Here is a 16,393-nt window from a genome sequence, read left to right as displayed (position 1 = left end):
TTGTGGCATTTAGCCATATTTTTATTTCCTAAGTGTGCCTCTTTGGAATCAGGTTGGTTTGGCCTAGCTTGAAAAATTGGACTGATTTTTGCCTTAATGAACCTTGGGTCTGGCCGTGTCTTCTTTTGAGTCCCAGTCCTGGTGGTTGCCATTCACCGTAGCTTTGTGAGGTTCTGCTGCCCTCTTAAGGCCTTCTAACGATGTGGCCGGAAAAGCTAGGGGACCCAAATGCTGGTCTTGATGTCAGTGAGGGAGGAGCTGAAAAAGCAACCGGAAACTGGCACTAAAGGAATGAGATGCGGCAAGGGAAGGAAGTAGTTGAAAAGGATACCATTGGTTGAGGTGGTTGAAGTAAGATAGACTGAATAGAAAAGTGAACAGAAGAAAGGTGAAGAGGGATGAGGGGGTGAAGAAAGGAAGAAGGAGATGACAAGTTACAGGGTTGTATGAGGAAGAAAAAACAGGGTAAGGAGAATTAGGGGAAAAATTAAAAGGACTTGAACAGTTTTGAAAAGAAGAATTACAAACTTTTAGAAACCATATGGAAGATTGCACCAAATCATAACAAGAAGAGAAATGCAAAATCAAAATAACTCTGAGGTTTGACCTCACACCCAGCAAAATTGGTAAAGATGACATATTGGGGAAAGTTAATGTTGTAAGGGCTGAGGAGACATAGGCAAAATAATATGTTGTTGATGGAGTTGTGATTTGGTCCAACCATTATGGGAAGCAATTTGGAATTATGCTAAAGAAATTACTCATCCAAATCCTTTGACCCAGAAATCCCTGTTAGGTATAAAGCCCTAGAAGGCTAAAGACAAAGAAGGGGTGGGGCAGCTATGTGGCACAGTGGATAAAGTACTGGTCCTGGATTCAGGAGGACCTGAGTTCAAATCTGACTTCGGACACTTGACACTTACCAGCTGTGTGACCCTGGGCAAGTCACTTAACCCTTATTGTCCTGCCAAAAAAAAAAAAAGACAAAGAAGGGTTACATATAGACCAGATTATAACAGAATCATAGAATTTCAGAGATGGAAGGGGCCTTAGGGACTATGTTGTCTAACTCATACCAGAAAAGAATATCCTGTCATAACATATTAGAAAAACAGGTCTTCTGGACCCTTTCTGAAGATCTCTCATGATAGGGAGGCAGAGGTAGTCCATTCCATTTATGGATAATTCTAATTGTTAGGAATTTTTTCTTGCCATGAAGACAAAATATGCCTCTTTGAACCTTCTATTCCTTGCTTCTGGTTCTACCTATCCCAGTTTTCATGGTCATGATTTTTTTTTTCTCAGTAGAGGCAGCTAAGTGGTTTTGTAGATAAACAAGTTAGCCTAAGAGTCAGGAAGACAAGATCAAATCCAGCTTCAGTTTCCTCACCTGTAGAATATTAATAATAATGCTACCTATCTCACAGCATTTTGGGGATAAAAGGATACATGTAAAGTCCTTTGCCAACCTTACAATGCTATTATAAATGTCAGCTATTATTTTTCTCAGGAGTCAAATATTCTCAGCCATCTGAAATTCCCTTGTACTTTCAAGTAGATACTACTTTCTCCTCCTCATTGGCACTGCTTTCTACTGTGATTATATGCCTATGTTCTACACTAGGGGAAGCTGCTGGCTCCTATAACTTCAGTTGGTTTGTAAATGTCAGTTGTGCTTTGAGATCTCTGAAGAAAGCTCTATCCCCTAAAGTTCCTCTTGAGTTTCAATTTCTTGATCTCTGTAAAGTGAGAGAGTTGGACTAAATGGTCTCTAAGACCCCTTCCGGCTTTGAAATGGTGACTTAATGTCTCTCTTTACATACATTAAGAGTACTATGAGGGGGGAAGCTAGGTGGCGCAGTGGATAGAGCACCAGCCCTGGAGTCAGGAGGACCTGAGTTCAAATCCAGCCTCAGACACTTAACACTTACTAGCTGTGTGACCCTGGGCAAGTCACTTAACCCCAATTGCCTCACTTAAAAAAAAAAAACAAAAAACAAACAAAACAAACAAAAACAAAAGAGTACTATGAGGGAAAAAAAAAGAGTACTATGAGGGGGCAGCTAGGTGGCGCAGTGGATAAAGCACTGGCCTTGGATTCAGGAGGACCTGAGTTCAAATCCAGCCTCAAACATTTGACACTAGCTGTGTGACTCTGGGCAAGTCACTTAACCCTCATTGCCCTGGGAAAAAAAAAAAAGAGAAGGATAAGAGTACTACGAGAAACAGATCCAACCCATGCATACCTGCTTACAAATATTCTGATTGTATAATGGGAGAAAAATAGCTCACTCACTGACCATTCATATACTTCTATTTTAAAAGAGTAAGAGGTGGAGAGCAGTTGAGTCATTAAATTGTGCTTTGGTATCAGGAAGCTCAGAAACAGACTCCATACCACAGCTAGGTTCTGCCTTTTATCTCTCTTGCCATTTCTTCAATCTGGTGTGTGGGGTGGGGGAGTGGGGGGAGTAGCACAAATGCGCTGCAAGATATTGTACATCTCTGGCATTTTCTCCTTTGACATAACCACAGATAGTCTTTTGAGAGGTGGGGTGTGAGTAAGTAAAAAAAACAACTTTGTAAAACCAAGGTAGATGCCCATCAATCTGGAAATGGCTAATCAAAATGTGGTACAGGAATGTAATGGAATGTTATTGTACTATGAGAAACAATGAATATGAAGAATTCATAGAAGCATGAGAAAACTGATATGAACTGAATCAGAACAAAGTAAATGTCAAGAAAATAACATAGGCAGCAGCTACAATAATGTGAATTGAAAGAATAGCAAAAATCAAACTGAGCTCTAATTATAAGGATGGAGCATAGTCCCAAAGAAGAGCTCTGAGAATCTGAGAATGCATTTCCCTCCCTATTTTTTTTTTTTTTGCCAAAGCTAAAAATTATAGGTCTGGAACAGTGCTTCTACGTTGGACTTGGCTAATGTGTTGATTAGTTTTGCTGTGCTGCTTTTCCTTTTTTATTCTTTATTACAAGAGATGGGTCATCAGCAATACCACTACTAGATTTGTATCCCAAAGAGATAAAAAGAAAAGGACCTCTATATACAAAAATATTTATAGCAGCTCTCTTTGTGGTGGCAAAGAATTGGAAACTGAGGGGATACCCATCAATTGGAGAATGACTAAACAAGTTATGGTATATGAATGTGATGGAATACTATTGTGCTATAAGAAATGATGAAAGGGATGATTTCAGAAAAACCTGGGAAAACTTACATGAGCTGATACAAAGTGAAGTGAGCAGAACCAGGAGAACATTTTACATAGTACCAGCAATATTGTGATGATCATCAACTGTGAAAGACTTAGTTACTCTGATCAATACAATTCCAGAGGACTTGTGGCGAAAAATACTATCCATCTCCAGAGAAAACCAATAAACAGAGCAAATTAAAGAATATTTTTCACTTCATTTTCTTGCTTTTTTTTTCTTTGCAACATGGCTAATATGGAAATATATTTTGCATGTCTTGCATCACATATATAATATGTATTATATTGTTTGCCTTTGTAATGGGTGGGAGAGGACTTGAGGGAGGGGGAGAATTTGGAATTCAAAATAAAAATAATTTAAAAAATATTAAGAGATGGGTCCCTGGGTGGGGGAAGGGGAAAGAATATACTGGGAAATAAAGGTGTTGTAAAAACAAAAGATCAAAAAACATTAAACTTTTTAAAATATAAGGACCAAGCTTAGCCCTAGAGAAGAGTTGAAAAATGCACAGTTCTCCCTTCTTTGCATAGATAGGCACTACAGATCTGGAAAATTGAATATTGTTAGATTTGGCTGATGTGTCTTGGTTTTGCTGAATTGTGTTGTTTTTTTTCTCCCTCTTTTAAAATTTTTGTTACAAAGAATGGTTCTCTAGGTAGGGGAGGGAAGAGGGATGTATCCTAAGGATCAGAACTGGACCTGTTATTGGTATAGGGAACTTTAGGTGAGAAAAATCCCTCTACCAGTGCATGTTGGCATTGCAACTTTTTGTCATGTAGAGTTACCTATATACCAGAGAAATGAAGTGGTTTGCCCTGGATCACATAGCCAATGTGCCAGAGACAGGATTTTAACCTAAGTCTGAGTTTACTCTATCAATAAAAATTAGGCTACAAAAGAGAAAAGATGGGTGGAGACTAATCAAAGAGAAAAGTGGATAGAATAGAGAGGAGCAGGGTGGTGAGAGGAGGAAGATGGAGTAACAAGACAAAGATGGGAGAAGGGAGGTAAACTGAGACAAAGAGTAATTAAAGGGATAAAATGAAGTCAGAAGATTGGCTGAAAAGAGAAGATAAAAAAAGATAGGAGACAATATGAGGGTAAGGAAAGAGAATGAAAATAAAGACAGATGGTGATGGTGAAGAAAATAGTGGGAGTAAGGGGAAAGAATGGGGATGAGAAGAGAAGATGGTGGTGAGGAGGGAAAATGAGAGTGAGGAGACCAGGTAGGATGAGATGAGACAATGGGAGTAAAGAAAGAAAGGGAATGAGAAGAGAGGGTGGAGATGAACACAGAGATGAGTGAAGGAATGTGAATGAGGAGAGAAGGAATGGGGGTGAAAAAAAATCCTCATCACTTCTTGCCTGGACTACTGCAATAACCTCTAAATTGGTCTCTTTTATTCCAGTCTCTTCCCTCTTAAACCTTTCTATAGTTGCCATGCTTAAAATACAGATCTTACCCCATATCTCCCCTACTCAAAAGTCTTCAGTGTCCTGTAAATAAAATACAAAATTCTCCATAATCTAACTCTTACCTACCATTCCAGCTTTATTTCATATTACTCCCCTTCACAAATTCTGAATTCTGCTCCAAATTGACTGCGAATTATTCCATGTAAAGACATTCTCCCACCTCTTTGTCTTTACACACAATAAGTCCCTTATATCTGAAATGCCATCTCCTCCTAACCTCTCCTTCAGAGAATCCCTATTTCCCTCAAAGCACAGTTCAGTTGCCACTTCTTACATAAAGCTTTTCCTGATCACTCCAGTTGTTGGTGCTCTTCTTCCTCTTGAAATTTCTAAAATATACTTTGTATTTAATTATCTATGTACATATTGTGCCTGCGTATTAGAATGTAAGCTCCCAGAGGGCAGGTATTATTCTGGTCATGTTTTCATATCCCCAGAGCCCAGCAGAGTGTGTATAGAGATAGAGATAGAGATAGATATACATATATATAGTAAATGCTTGTTTATGAATATGTGTTAAATTGAGGAGAAAAAGGATTGAGAGTGGTTGGAGATGAATGGTGAAAGCATGGGGTAAGTAAAGAAGGCGGAGATGAGGAAAAGAATGGTGGATTCAGAAAAGGTGAGGGGTGTGAGGTAAAATCATGGGATCTGAGGAGGGGGGATGGAGCCAAAGGAATTGAAGAATATGAAGTTCAGGAAACTATGAAGGCAGGATGAGAGAAAAGTGGAGGTTAAGGAAAAGGGATGGGTGTGATAGAGAAACTAGGGGCAAGAAAAGAAGATAGAGATAAGAGACGAGATGAGGGCAAAAAAGGATGGGAGTGTTAGGAGAAAGGGTGGAAGTGACAACAAGAAGATTCTGAGGAGAGTGGGGTAAGGATAAATGGTGGGGCATGAACAGAGAGGATCCAATGAGGAGTGGATTAGGGATGGGGAAGGGTCTTTGGACTTAGACTGAGTAAGGGCTTTCTGAAGCTTGAGCCAATTCTCTGGAGACCTATGTTTCTTGTGGTCATGGCTGTTTGTGAGGTTTGTGGGCTGGACAGGTGGGTGGGGCCATGGCTTATCTCTCTGGGACAGTCCTAACCTCAGATGGTGACAGAGTGGGAGCCAACCGGGGGTTTTGCAAACCGTCCCGATTGCAGCAGGGTCGGATGGCTTGGCCAGGAGTGGCAGTGCTAGGGGACCAGTGTAAGGGCAGAGCAATGATGGATAATGGGTCTTTGGAATACAAAGCCTTCAGAAAAGGGACCTCAATCTTCTTGGAAAATAAAGTGGTCATATGACATTGTTCTATGGGTCAGTTTCAGTCCCATTTCTGCCTAAAAGTGGTGGAGAAAGGTCTGGAGTGGGTCTTCTGGGCTGTCTATCTCAGAGTTCTCATCTCTTCAAAACTGGCTTTGTCCAGATACAGGTCCATGGAACAGCATCCTAGGGCCTAGACGTTGTCCCCTGAGGGCCTAATCTTGTTTTCTTCTCCCTTCCTGTCCCCCAATGGCATAGTCCCTTTCATGCCCATGATCAGTGCAACTTTCCTTGAGCAAGGTCAATCATATGATCATAGCATGTCAGCTCTGGAAAATGATTTAATCCAATCCCTGCTCCCACTGATTTTACAGATGAGGATAATGAGTCCTAGAAAGGTGAAGTCATTCACTGGTGGGGCAGGGGAGGGGAGATGTCACATGGATCGTTAAGTGGTAGAATTGTTAATAGAACTAAAGTCTTATTGTTGTTATTCAGTTATTTAGTTGTATCCAACTCTTTGTGACCCCATTGGGGATTTTCTTGGCAAAGATACTGGAATGATTTGCCATTTCTTTCTCCAGTGGATTAAAGCCAACAAGGTTTAAGTGATTTGCCCAGGGTCATATACCTAGTAAGTGTCTGAGGCTGGATTTGAACTCAGGTCTTCCTGATTCTATCCATTAAGCCATTTAACTCTGCTGACACACCAGCATTCTTTTGACTATACTATGAAGTCCCTTTTTGACTGCCCTCCAGCAAAATTAAGCTTTCCTTCCCCTTCTCCAGTGCTCCTCTCAGGGCTGCTGATGTTAGTAGAACCCAATGAAAGGATCACAAGATAACAGATTTAGAACTAGAAAGGATGTTAGAGGCCACTGAGTACAACAGATGAGGAAACTGAGGCAAGCAGCAGTTAATCGACTTGCTCAGGGTCACATGACTAGTAACTGTCCGAGGCTAGACATCATGGACATAGAGATATCATGTAGTGTTATGATAGTTGGCTATTTAAGGTTAATGTTATTAATGCTTTGAGTGGAGAGATACAATGCCAGTGATGGAATGTGTATGAAATGACATGGAATAGATAATTTGAGGTGGGGATATAGGCAGGAGGGCAGCTATATGCAAATTCACACCTCTTCTATTTTTTTTTTCCAGTGGGCTGCCCCTCCATCCAGTTCCTTTCTGGTGGGGGATGGGACTGAGAGGTGTGAGGGGGCCCCTCTGCCTTCACCCCCCCCCCAGCCCCCACAACCCCAACCGGGATCTTGCGACATTGGGATTGGGCCCCGGGATGTGGCAATCATGAGGGGGACCGGCAAGTCAGAAAGGGGAGTAACTTTCACAAGATATTGACCTTGGCAAGCTCACCTTGGGGCAGCTTCCTCCCTTTGTTGCCCCCTCTTCCCCATAGTCTTCCCCTTCCTCTCCTTCCAGTTGACTTTTTTTTCACTTCTTGTGTGCTCAGGGTTCCAACTCCGATAGGAAATGTACCTTTTTTTTTTTTTTTTGCTTCAAAGTCATGGGTGGTCATTTGCATGTTGTTTTGATCTTTGGCTGGCAAGGCATTTATTTAATATGGGTTGTCTCTCCCATTAGGATGTGAGCTCCTTGTGAGCAGGAGTGACCTCTTCTATTTAAATTCCCAATGCTTAGCAGAATGCTTCATTTGGGGCAGCTAGGTGGCGCAGTGGAGAGATCAACCTGCCCTGGATTCAGGAGGACCTGAGTTCAAATCCAGCCTCAGACACTTGACACTAGCTATGTGACCCTGGGCAAGTCACTTAACCCCAATTGCCTCACCCCCCAAAAATGCTTCATTCATTCATTGTACCAATTTTTTCCCTCCCATCCCCCCAAAATGCCTTCTAATTCCTGGTGCATCATGTTGGGTTGCTAAGCCTAGAAAAAAAATGCTGGTTTGCTTCACTCAGGTGTTTCTCTCTGCACTGCCTGCTCTACCTTTTGTTTTTTCCTCCTTTCTCTCTCTCTTACAGCAGTGGAGGTGGAAAGTGAAAGTGGAAAATAGGATGGAGGCCGTCTGTCAGGAACAGATTCTAAGGACAGAAGAGCCAACACTCTCTTCTTCTGGGTCAAACAAGTTCTACCTTAGGTAGTCCAGGGACCTGAGGAAAATTGCCCTATATTAAAGAGGTAAGTTTGAGATATAGGAAGAAGGACTTCTCTCTCCCAAGACTGAGGAAAGCCCAGGGTTCGGAATAGGTCCTACCAGGTAATGCTAGGATAAAGAGGGAGTGCTTCTGTCCTAAAAGGAGTAAAAAAGATCCAGGGACTTTCTTGTTCGTTTAAAAAAAAAAACAACATGTAGAAAGCATCTACTACAGGCAAGTCACTGTGCTAGGCATGGGAATACAAACACAAGAACAAAGCAATCTCTGTCTTCAAAGAGCTCATATTCCACTGGGTGGTTGTACATGTGTACAACATGTACACTGATAAATATAGTACAAAGTAAATTAAGCAGGGAAGGAGGAGAGAACACTGAAAATTTGGGGATGGGGTGGAGTTGTTCAGGATAGATCAGAGAAAGTGGCACTTGAGTTGAGCCTTGAAGAAAGACAAAGATTCAACACAGGTGAAGAAGAGGTGCACTCCAAGTATGGGGAATGACTCATAGTCCAGTTTGGCTGAAAAGTAGTTTGTGAGATGGGGTGGTATGAAATCAAGTTGGAAAGGCATATAGGAAACAGATCATGCCAGGCCTTAAATACAAAACCGGTGAGTTTGTATTTTATATTATGGGTAACAAGGGGCCACCAAAGAACAATTTTTGAACAGAAGACTACAGTGATCAGAACTGTAAGGCATAGGAAGGTGATGGCAACTGTGGAAGAAAAAGAAATAGGCATTTATTAAGTGTCCATTCTGGACTAGGCACTGTGTTAAGTACTTGACAAATGTTATCTTATTTAATAAATTGGAGAGAGGAGAAACTAGAAGCAGGAAAACCATTAAGAGGTTGAGGGCCTCAACTAAGGTGGTGGCTATGTGATTGGAAGGAAGAGGAGGGGGTAGCTAGGTGGTACAGTGGATAGAGCACCGGCCCTGGATTCAGGAGGACCTGAGTTCAAATCCAACCTCAGACACTTAACACTTACTAGCTGTGTGACCCTGGGCAAGTCACTTAACCTCAATTGCCTCACTGAAAAAAAAAAAAGAAAAGAAAAAGAAAAAGGAAGGAAGAGAAAGGACTCGAGATGTAGAGAAAGAATGAAAAAGACATGGCAGTTGTTTGGATATGAGGGAGGGCATAGAGAGAAGAGTCAAGGATGATTCTGAGGTTATCAACCTGAAGGACTAGGATAAAGATACCCTATCTTCCCCTCACTGTCCCCACCCCTATGGCCCCATACACACAAACATACTAGAGCTAGAGATTGCCCATGCAGGGTCCAAGGAAAGAGTGGAATTTCTAAATGCTTGTCCTATCACTAAGATATTACTGTCCCTAGGATTTTTTTTTATTGGACCTGTGATTTCACTGGCATAGGAAATTCTCAAGGAGAAAACTCTTATTGCTAATGCAGATCAGTACCTGCTCTGAAATGTATTATCTTAAATTAGTTATTAAATAATTGTCTGGACCACCGAGATATTAAATGACTTGCTCCATGTCACACAACCAGTATGTGTCAGAGTTGAGACTTGAACCCAGGTCTTCCTGACTCCCTAGACCCTATCCACTAAGTCACCTTGCATATTTTAACAACAGATGGTTGAAATGAATTTAGTTAGTCTGCATAGTTAAAATCAGATCAAGTAAACATAAATGTTCCATAAATGGGAAAAAATCAGATCAAGGAAAACAATAGTAAGTTTGAAATTGATACTAGTGATTACAATGATGACCACAGTATGTTCATGTTGAGGATGACATCCTCACCTCTAGTAAACTTTGCCCAGCACAGACCCTAGTTCTAAGAGAATTTTGGGGAAACACAATTCAGGGTCATAGGAAGGAAGACTTGGAGTTTATTCCTAATCTATGCAGATCTCACTACACTAAGAGCCTTGACAATAATGCAGGGGGCAGTAGGATTGAGCTGGGGAGGAGAAAAGAGGGGAACTGGTTGCTCCCCGTCCCAAACCGCACTTGCTCCGGAGGTTGAGTCATTCACCGCGCTCTGTACCAACCCCCCTTATGCAACCTATCTCTTTGGGCTGTAAAGAAGGCGCCAGTGTCCCACGGGGCTCCCCAAATCAGGCACAGAGACCCTGTACCAAACCCAAAAGGTTCCTATGAACTCCAAAAACAAGCCTTTAATACAGCAAGGAAATAAATCCTCTCCAGCTGAGCTGGAAACCTGTCAACACTAACCAGACTGAGGGAGAGGTGAGACCTAAAGGCACCCAGGGACACAAAAGAAATGAAGACCTGAAAGAGGCAAGTCTAGAGAGACTTCAAATATGGGAGAGACAGAGGACATCCCCCACACCCCAACATCTGCTCTGGGACAAGTCTATGGGGGGGGGATCTGCCACACCCATTTCTCTGTCATCGAATTCTTTCTGATGTCTGATGTCAGTTTTCCAAGCTGTTACAGTTGATGGGGACCAAGCTGAGCAGAGATATCTGCTGCTCTGCTGCTCCTCACTATTTGCTTCTTTTTATCCCTTCCCTGTGTTGTTGGCATGATCATTCACCAAATACCTATTAAATATCCAATATGTGCCTGGTCTTGGGCTATATGCTACTCCATGTACACCTGACACATATTCTGGGTCAATGCTAGTAAGCAGATGGAAAAAATACTCTCCAGGGAAAAGATCTGAGTTTTAGTTTGGACTTTGCCACTAACAGGCTGGGTAACCAGTTGCCTCATCTCTTTGAATGTGAGTTTCCTCATCGATACAATGGGTATAATACCTTACCTGTGTGAAAGCAGGGGACTAGATTGTGGGATGACCTGGGGGCTCCATCCATTTGGAAGATTTGTGATTATTTGATGCTGGTCTCAACCATTAACTAGATGTGAGGCTTTGGACAATTAATTTATTTGGGCTGCAGTTTCTTCTCTAAAATTAAGGAGTCATACTAGATGGTCTCTAAAGGCTCTTCTAGTTCTTTGGTTTTTTTGGGGGGGTTTTGTTTGTTTTTGGGTTTTTTTGGTGGGCTCTTCTAGTTCTAATAATGTTCTATGATCTTTAATTCAGTTGGGTTCAACAGATATTTTAAGCATATGCTTGACCCTGTGCTAATTATTTGGTCTGCCCTAAACGTTTTAAACTTTGTAAATCTTAACAAGCTATTTAATGTAAGTCATTGTCATTATGACCTCTGATTCTAACTTAAACTCAAGCATATAATACCTACACAAAGGTAGTCCCCATGTTTCTTGCCCTTTCTGCTAGAGGTACCATACCACATCTGGTATGGTACTGTATCGTGGTATATAACACTAACACATGGATCACCGTGTGAATTTTGTTGAGTCATAGAAACACTTTTCACAGATCCACAACACCCTCCTTCCCTGCCATCCCCATCCCCCAACTACCCCAACAGATTAGCCCGGTGATTGGGAACAATTCAGCCGGTTTCCTGATCTGTAAAGTGGAGGTATACCTGCTCTACTTAAGTGTTTGGAAAGCACTTTATAAACGTTATCTTGATATATAAATGTTAGCTATTCTTACTACTTTTATCCACCTCCCAAACTGTCACAGCAACGGAGGCAGCCACCTACGGTGTAATACAGGGGGAAGAAGATAAGGGGAAAGATGCTTTTAAATATCACTTTTAGTAAATGCCCTCGTTTAATGACAGGAAATACTTAGGTCCATGGCACATAATATTTATTTTGCGGTAAGTTGTCATTTGTGTTACAGGGAAGGCTAAAAAACGTCCGAGGACAAAGGGATGCAGTATTTCAGTGTATTAGGGGAAGTGCAGTCTCCAAATCCTGCCCAGGGTGCTGCTCCCAGCCTTGGGGCTGGCTCGGCAGCCAGTCCGTCTTCTCTGTCTGCCTGAGGGCATCAACCGTACCCTATATATGGGAAGAAATCCCAGGCTAAACTGAGATCCTCCCCCTAGGGATACAGGGAGTCGAGAAGTCCCTCAGGGGCAGAGGGGGAGAGGATCGCCCCCTCTGCCCTTCAGCGGGGGCTCAGCCACAGCCCACTCCCTTGATGAGGCTGGCAGCTTCAGGGATCTGGCGGAAGAGGTTTCTCAGGGTGTCGAGCTCCTGGGTGAGCTGCTCCACGCGGCTGCGGAGCCGCTCGTTCTCTGCCATGTATTCCAGCACCTTTTGCTGCGTCTCCTGGATGCGCCGCTTGGCTTTGTCCCGGCTTTTGCGGACCGCGATGTTGTTGCGCTCTCGCCGCAGCCGGTACTCTAGGCTGTCCTTGTTCACCGCTTTCTTGCCCTTATGGGGGGGTCCGGCCGGAGAGGGAGCCTTGAGGAGAGGACTGCAGGGAGGGGCAGCAGCGGCAGCCAGGGGACCCTGTGGTGGGCAGGGTGAGAGGTACCCAGAGATTAGGCAGAGAGCACGGAGGTTGAGAACTAGGGGCTGGGAGTGAGCAGGTCGAAAGGGGAGAAAAGGGAGAAAGAAAAGGAGAGAAAGGGGAGAAAAAGGACCGACCAACGGACTGACAGATATATAGTAGTGTGTGTGTGTGTGTGGGGGAGACGAATAATGACGGGGAAGAGAAGGATCCAGTGGCCCCTTCCCCTCTACTGCCTTATACATCTTGGTCTAGGAGACCCTCTTCATATCAAATCATCCATCCCCCTGCCTCCAGGCAAGACTGAAGCCCAAACCAAGGGTTCCCTGTCCTAAAGATTTCAGAGGAAGGACCTCCTCCCACCTCCACCCACCTCCTAGCAGCTTTCCTCAGCCACCTATTTCAGTTTCTCACACTGCTCAGGACATTTCCCGCAATAGCTATCCTGAATCTCCCGCTTCGAAATTTATGAGCATTTCCTCTTCTCCGGTCAGCCAGCCAGGAGGCAAAGGCAGACGGCCAAAGTTGAAGGGGTGGGGGTGGGGGTGGGGGTAAAGCAGGACAGTTTGGAATCCACAGACCCCTTTAGAGCGGTGTTTGGTGGGTTAGGCTCTGGGAACGGTCAGAATTCAAAGAACTCCACGGAAGGCTTTGAGGTGCCTCAGAATAGACAGCTCTATCTAGGAGACTTTGGCATATGGGAATCCTAGAGCTGTCCTGAGGGGTGTGGAAAGATTCAGAAGTCTCAGGATCTTGGGGTAATTTAGAATCTGCAGAGCTCTAGAAAGAGGATCTGGAGAGTGGTTCAGAAGCTGAAGAGATGTAGAGAGGGGTTTGTCAGACATCAAAGCGCATAGAAGTGGGCTAAGGGTGGGGCATTGGCTATAATGCATAGCATTTTAAAGAGAGATGTCATCTGAGACAGAAGGGCCCAGTCGGACCTTGGAGACTCATCCCCTCTAAACCTCTAAGCCTTTGATTACAGAGGTCCCAACGAACCAAGAATGAGTGTGCTAACCTCTTACCTTGAGGACTCGAAGGGGCTGGCTGGGTGTGCCCAGGGCTGGGGGCAGATGCATGGCGGTCTGCCCACAGTGTGCCACCTGGTACTGCAGTGGGTTGTAGCTGCTTCGGCTAGAGCTTCTCCCACACTCTGGCCCCCGAGGTTCTTCTTTCACGGACACCGCTCGGGGATCATAGCCCTCTGCCGGGCTGAAGGAGTTGGGCCCCAGGCCCTTCCGGTCAGGGCCAAAGGCATGGGCTGGATAGACGAAGGTCCTGGGGTCTGGAGGGAGGTAGTGGGGGAAGGCAGGAGTTCCAGGACCCTTTATGCCTCGAGGCTCAGGTTGTGGCTTGACCGCGAAGAGATCAGAGAGGAGCTGTTCCTCCCCGGATTCAATGTAGGCAGACAGGTCTATGGAGGCCTCGTGCTCACACATGTCCCCCAGCTCCCCTGGCCCAGTTCGGCTGCCTGGGAACTCGAGTGGTTGGCCTCCTCGTTGCTCACAGTCGTAGTAGATCCCGTGGGACATGACCTAGACCGCCCCCCCTCTTCTCCCCGCCCTCTGGCCACACACCCTGTCTGGGGAATCCCCCTCTGGGTGTCTGGCGTCCCTCTCTCCTCTTGCTCCTTCTCAACTCTATCACCTCCTCTCTCTTAGGATTTTCCCCTCTCCTGGCTCCTGCCTTCTCTCCCCTTCTCCCCTACTCCTCTGTGGCCTCTCTACTCCCTCCTTTGTGCTGCTTCCTTTTCCTTTCTGCTGCGGTCAGTGCCTCTCCTCTTCCCTTTTCCCCCTTCTCTCCCTGGTGCAATGTTGGTAGTAGGGGGAGAAGGGAAAGCTAGCAGAGGGGGACAAGGTGAGTCCCGGGAGAAGGAGTTTGAAGGTAGGTAGCTGGTCTCCACCAAAGGAGGTAGGTCCTTGGCCTGTTTAGCAGTTAAAGTTGTTTTTGCTGGTGCTTTCTCTTCTACTCTCCCTGGTGAGTAAGGGGGACATCAGAGTCCTGGCATTGATGAGTGTTGGTGCTTCTCCAAGTAGACCCCTCACTCTCACCCCATGAGATCCTGAGTCCCACTTGCAAGTTACCTTGTCTCTTCCTCTGGCTCCCAAATTGCTTTGAGTAAAATGAAGTTACAGGTCCTAGGGGAGCACTGAAAACCCTTCCTTGGCAGACCCCTACACTTGCCTGAGCTCCACCCTTGACCTAGCTCTGCCCCCTTCAGACTGGGCTCCACCTATCTCAGGGATAGCTCCTGCCCCTCCCTCAGAAATCCCACCCACCTAGACAGCCTCCTGGAGGCAGGGCAAGATAGGGTAGGACAGGGCAGTGAAGGGAAGGGAAGGGAAGTGATGGACCAGGAAAGAAGTGGCAGACTGGTTTCACAGAGTGCTTGAGGCTGCTGACCCAGAAGTAGTGAACACCCTTTTTAATGAAACTAATAGATGGCCAAATGGCTTTAAAACTACTGCTTGCTCTAGGGGAACAGCTGAAACAATGAAAAGAGCCCTGGATTTGGAGGCAGAGGTGGTGGTTGTTCTTCATGATGCCATTTAGGGTTTTCTTGGGAAAGATGCTGGTGTGGTTTTCCATTTCCTTCTCCAGCTCATTTTACAAAGAGGAAACTGAGATAAACAGGGTTAAGTGACTTGTCCAGGTCACACATCTAGGAAGTATCTGAAGTCTTCTAGCTTCCAGGCCTGGCGCTCTATCCACTTGCCACCTAGCTAACCTGGGTTCAGATATGGGCTCTGCCACCTATTTAACAGTGTGACTTTCAGCAAGTCAATTCACCACCTGTTTCCTCATCTATAAAATGAGGGAGTTATATTGACTGGTCTCTTTACTGTTGTTTTTATTTTCAGTTCCAAATTATCTTTCTCCCTCCACTTCCTCCCCCAGCCATTGAAAGGGCAAGATATAAGATATCCATTATACATATGAAATCATGCAAAACATTTTCAAAATATTATCTATGTTGCAAAAAAAAGCAAGAAAAATAAGGTGAAAAAATATGCTTCAATCTGCACTCAGAGCTCATGAGTTCTCTCTCTGGAGGTGGATTGCATTTTTTATCATGAGTCCTTAAGAATTGTCATGGATCTACTGGTCGCTCTAAATTCCAGTTCTAAATCTTATGATCCTGCCTGAACTTAGCAATTGGTCTCCCAGTTTCTAGTGTCTTCTCTCTCTAAACCATCTTCTGAGCAGCTGGCAAAATCAACTTTGTAAGGTCCAGCCAGGGCTGCCCATGTTATTCTCTAGCTCAAACATCTTAAGAGGCACCCTGTTGCTTCTGTATAAAATATAAACAGCTTGCCATTTAGGCTCTAGACAATCTGGCTCCAACTTGCCTTTTCACACTTTACATTACTTTTATTTTTTATTTTTTTTTGCAGGCAATGGGGATTAAGTGACTTGCCCAGGGTCACACCACTAGTAAGTGTCAAGTGTCTGAGGCCGGATTTGAACTCAGGTACTCCTGAATCCAGGGCCAGTGCTTTAACCACTTCATCATTTAGCTGCCCTTTACATTATTTTTATAGCTATTTCCTTTGCAGAAGGCTGCCCTCCATACTTGGAATGAGCTCTCTCTTCTCTTCTGACTTTCAGAACCTCCATCTTTCACCAAGCTCACTCTCTCCTCCAGAGCCATCTGGGTCCAGTGACAAGTTATACATCAGGACGGCTGGAGATGGCCCTGGATGTTTAAGGCAATTGGGGTTGTGTCTTGCCCAGGGTCACACAGCTAGTAAGTGTCTGAGATGAGATTTGAACTTAGATCCTCCTAACTTCAGGGCCAGTGCTCTATCTACTGTGCCACCTAGTTTTCCTGTAGTTCAAACTAAATACCTCTGAGAAGCCTCTCTGCCTTTGCCCTTGCAGCTTTGCTTTAGTCTGTCTGTTTCTTCTCTTGTCATGACCCAGAGACCACAGTCTTCAGAGAATAATGCCATTTCCC

The 16,393-nt window shown here is 44.4% G+C and overlaps 1 protein-coding gene across 1 annotated transcript; it reads right to left on the bottom strand.

Moving 5' to 3' along the window:
- Positions 1 to 11,777: 11,777 nt before the first annotated feature.
- Positions 11,778 to 14,606, bottom strand: CEBPE (CCAAT enhancer binding protein epsilon). Its single transcript, XM_043986964.1, has 2 exons — positions 13,461 to 14,606; positions 11,778 to 12,434 (listed from the first exon to the last, which is right to left on the bottom strand). The coding sequence occupies exons 1-2, from the start codon at positions 13,965 to 13,967 to the stop codon at positions 12,099 to 12,101; spliced, it is 843 nt and encodes a 280-aa protein (XP_043842899.1). The 5' UTR covers positions 13,968 to 14,606; the 3' UTR covers positions 11,778 to 12,098.
- Between the last annotated feature and the right edge of the window lie 1,787 nt (positions 14,607 to 16,393).

Source organism: Dromiciops gliroides, chromosome 2 (genome assembly GCF_019393635.1).
Source record: "Dromiciops gliroides isolate mDroGli1 chromosome 2, mDroGli1.pri, whole genome shotgun sequence".
Lineage (NCBI taxonomy): Eukaryota > Metazoa > Chordata > Mammalia > Microbiotheria > Microbiotheriidae > Dromiciops > Dromiciops gliroides.
This window is presented reverse-complemented; position numbering and strand designations above follow the sequence as displayed.

Excerpts from the sequence above, each read along its gene's own strand:
- CEBPE (XM_043986964.1), bottom strand. The coding sequence starts at position 13,967 with ATGTCCCACGGGATCTACTACGACTGTGAGCAACGAGGAGGCCAACCA. Across the intron at positions 12,435-13,460 it reads AGCCCCTTCGAGTCCTCAAG|GGTCCCCTGGCTGCCGCTGC; the intron begins GTAAGAGGTTAG and ends TGCCCACCACAG.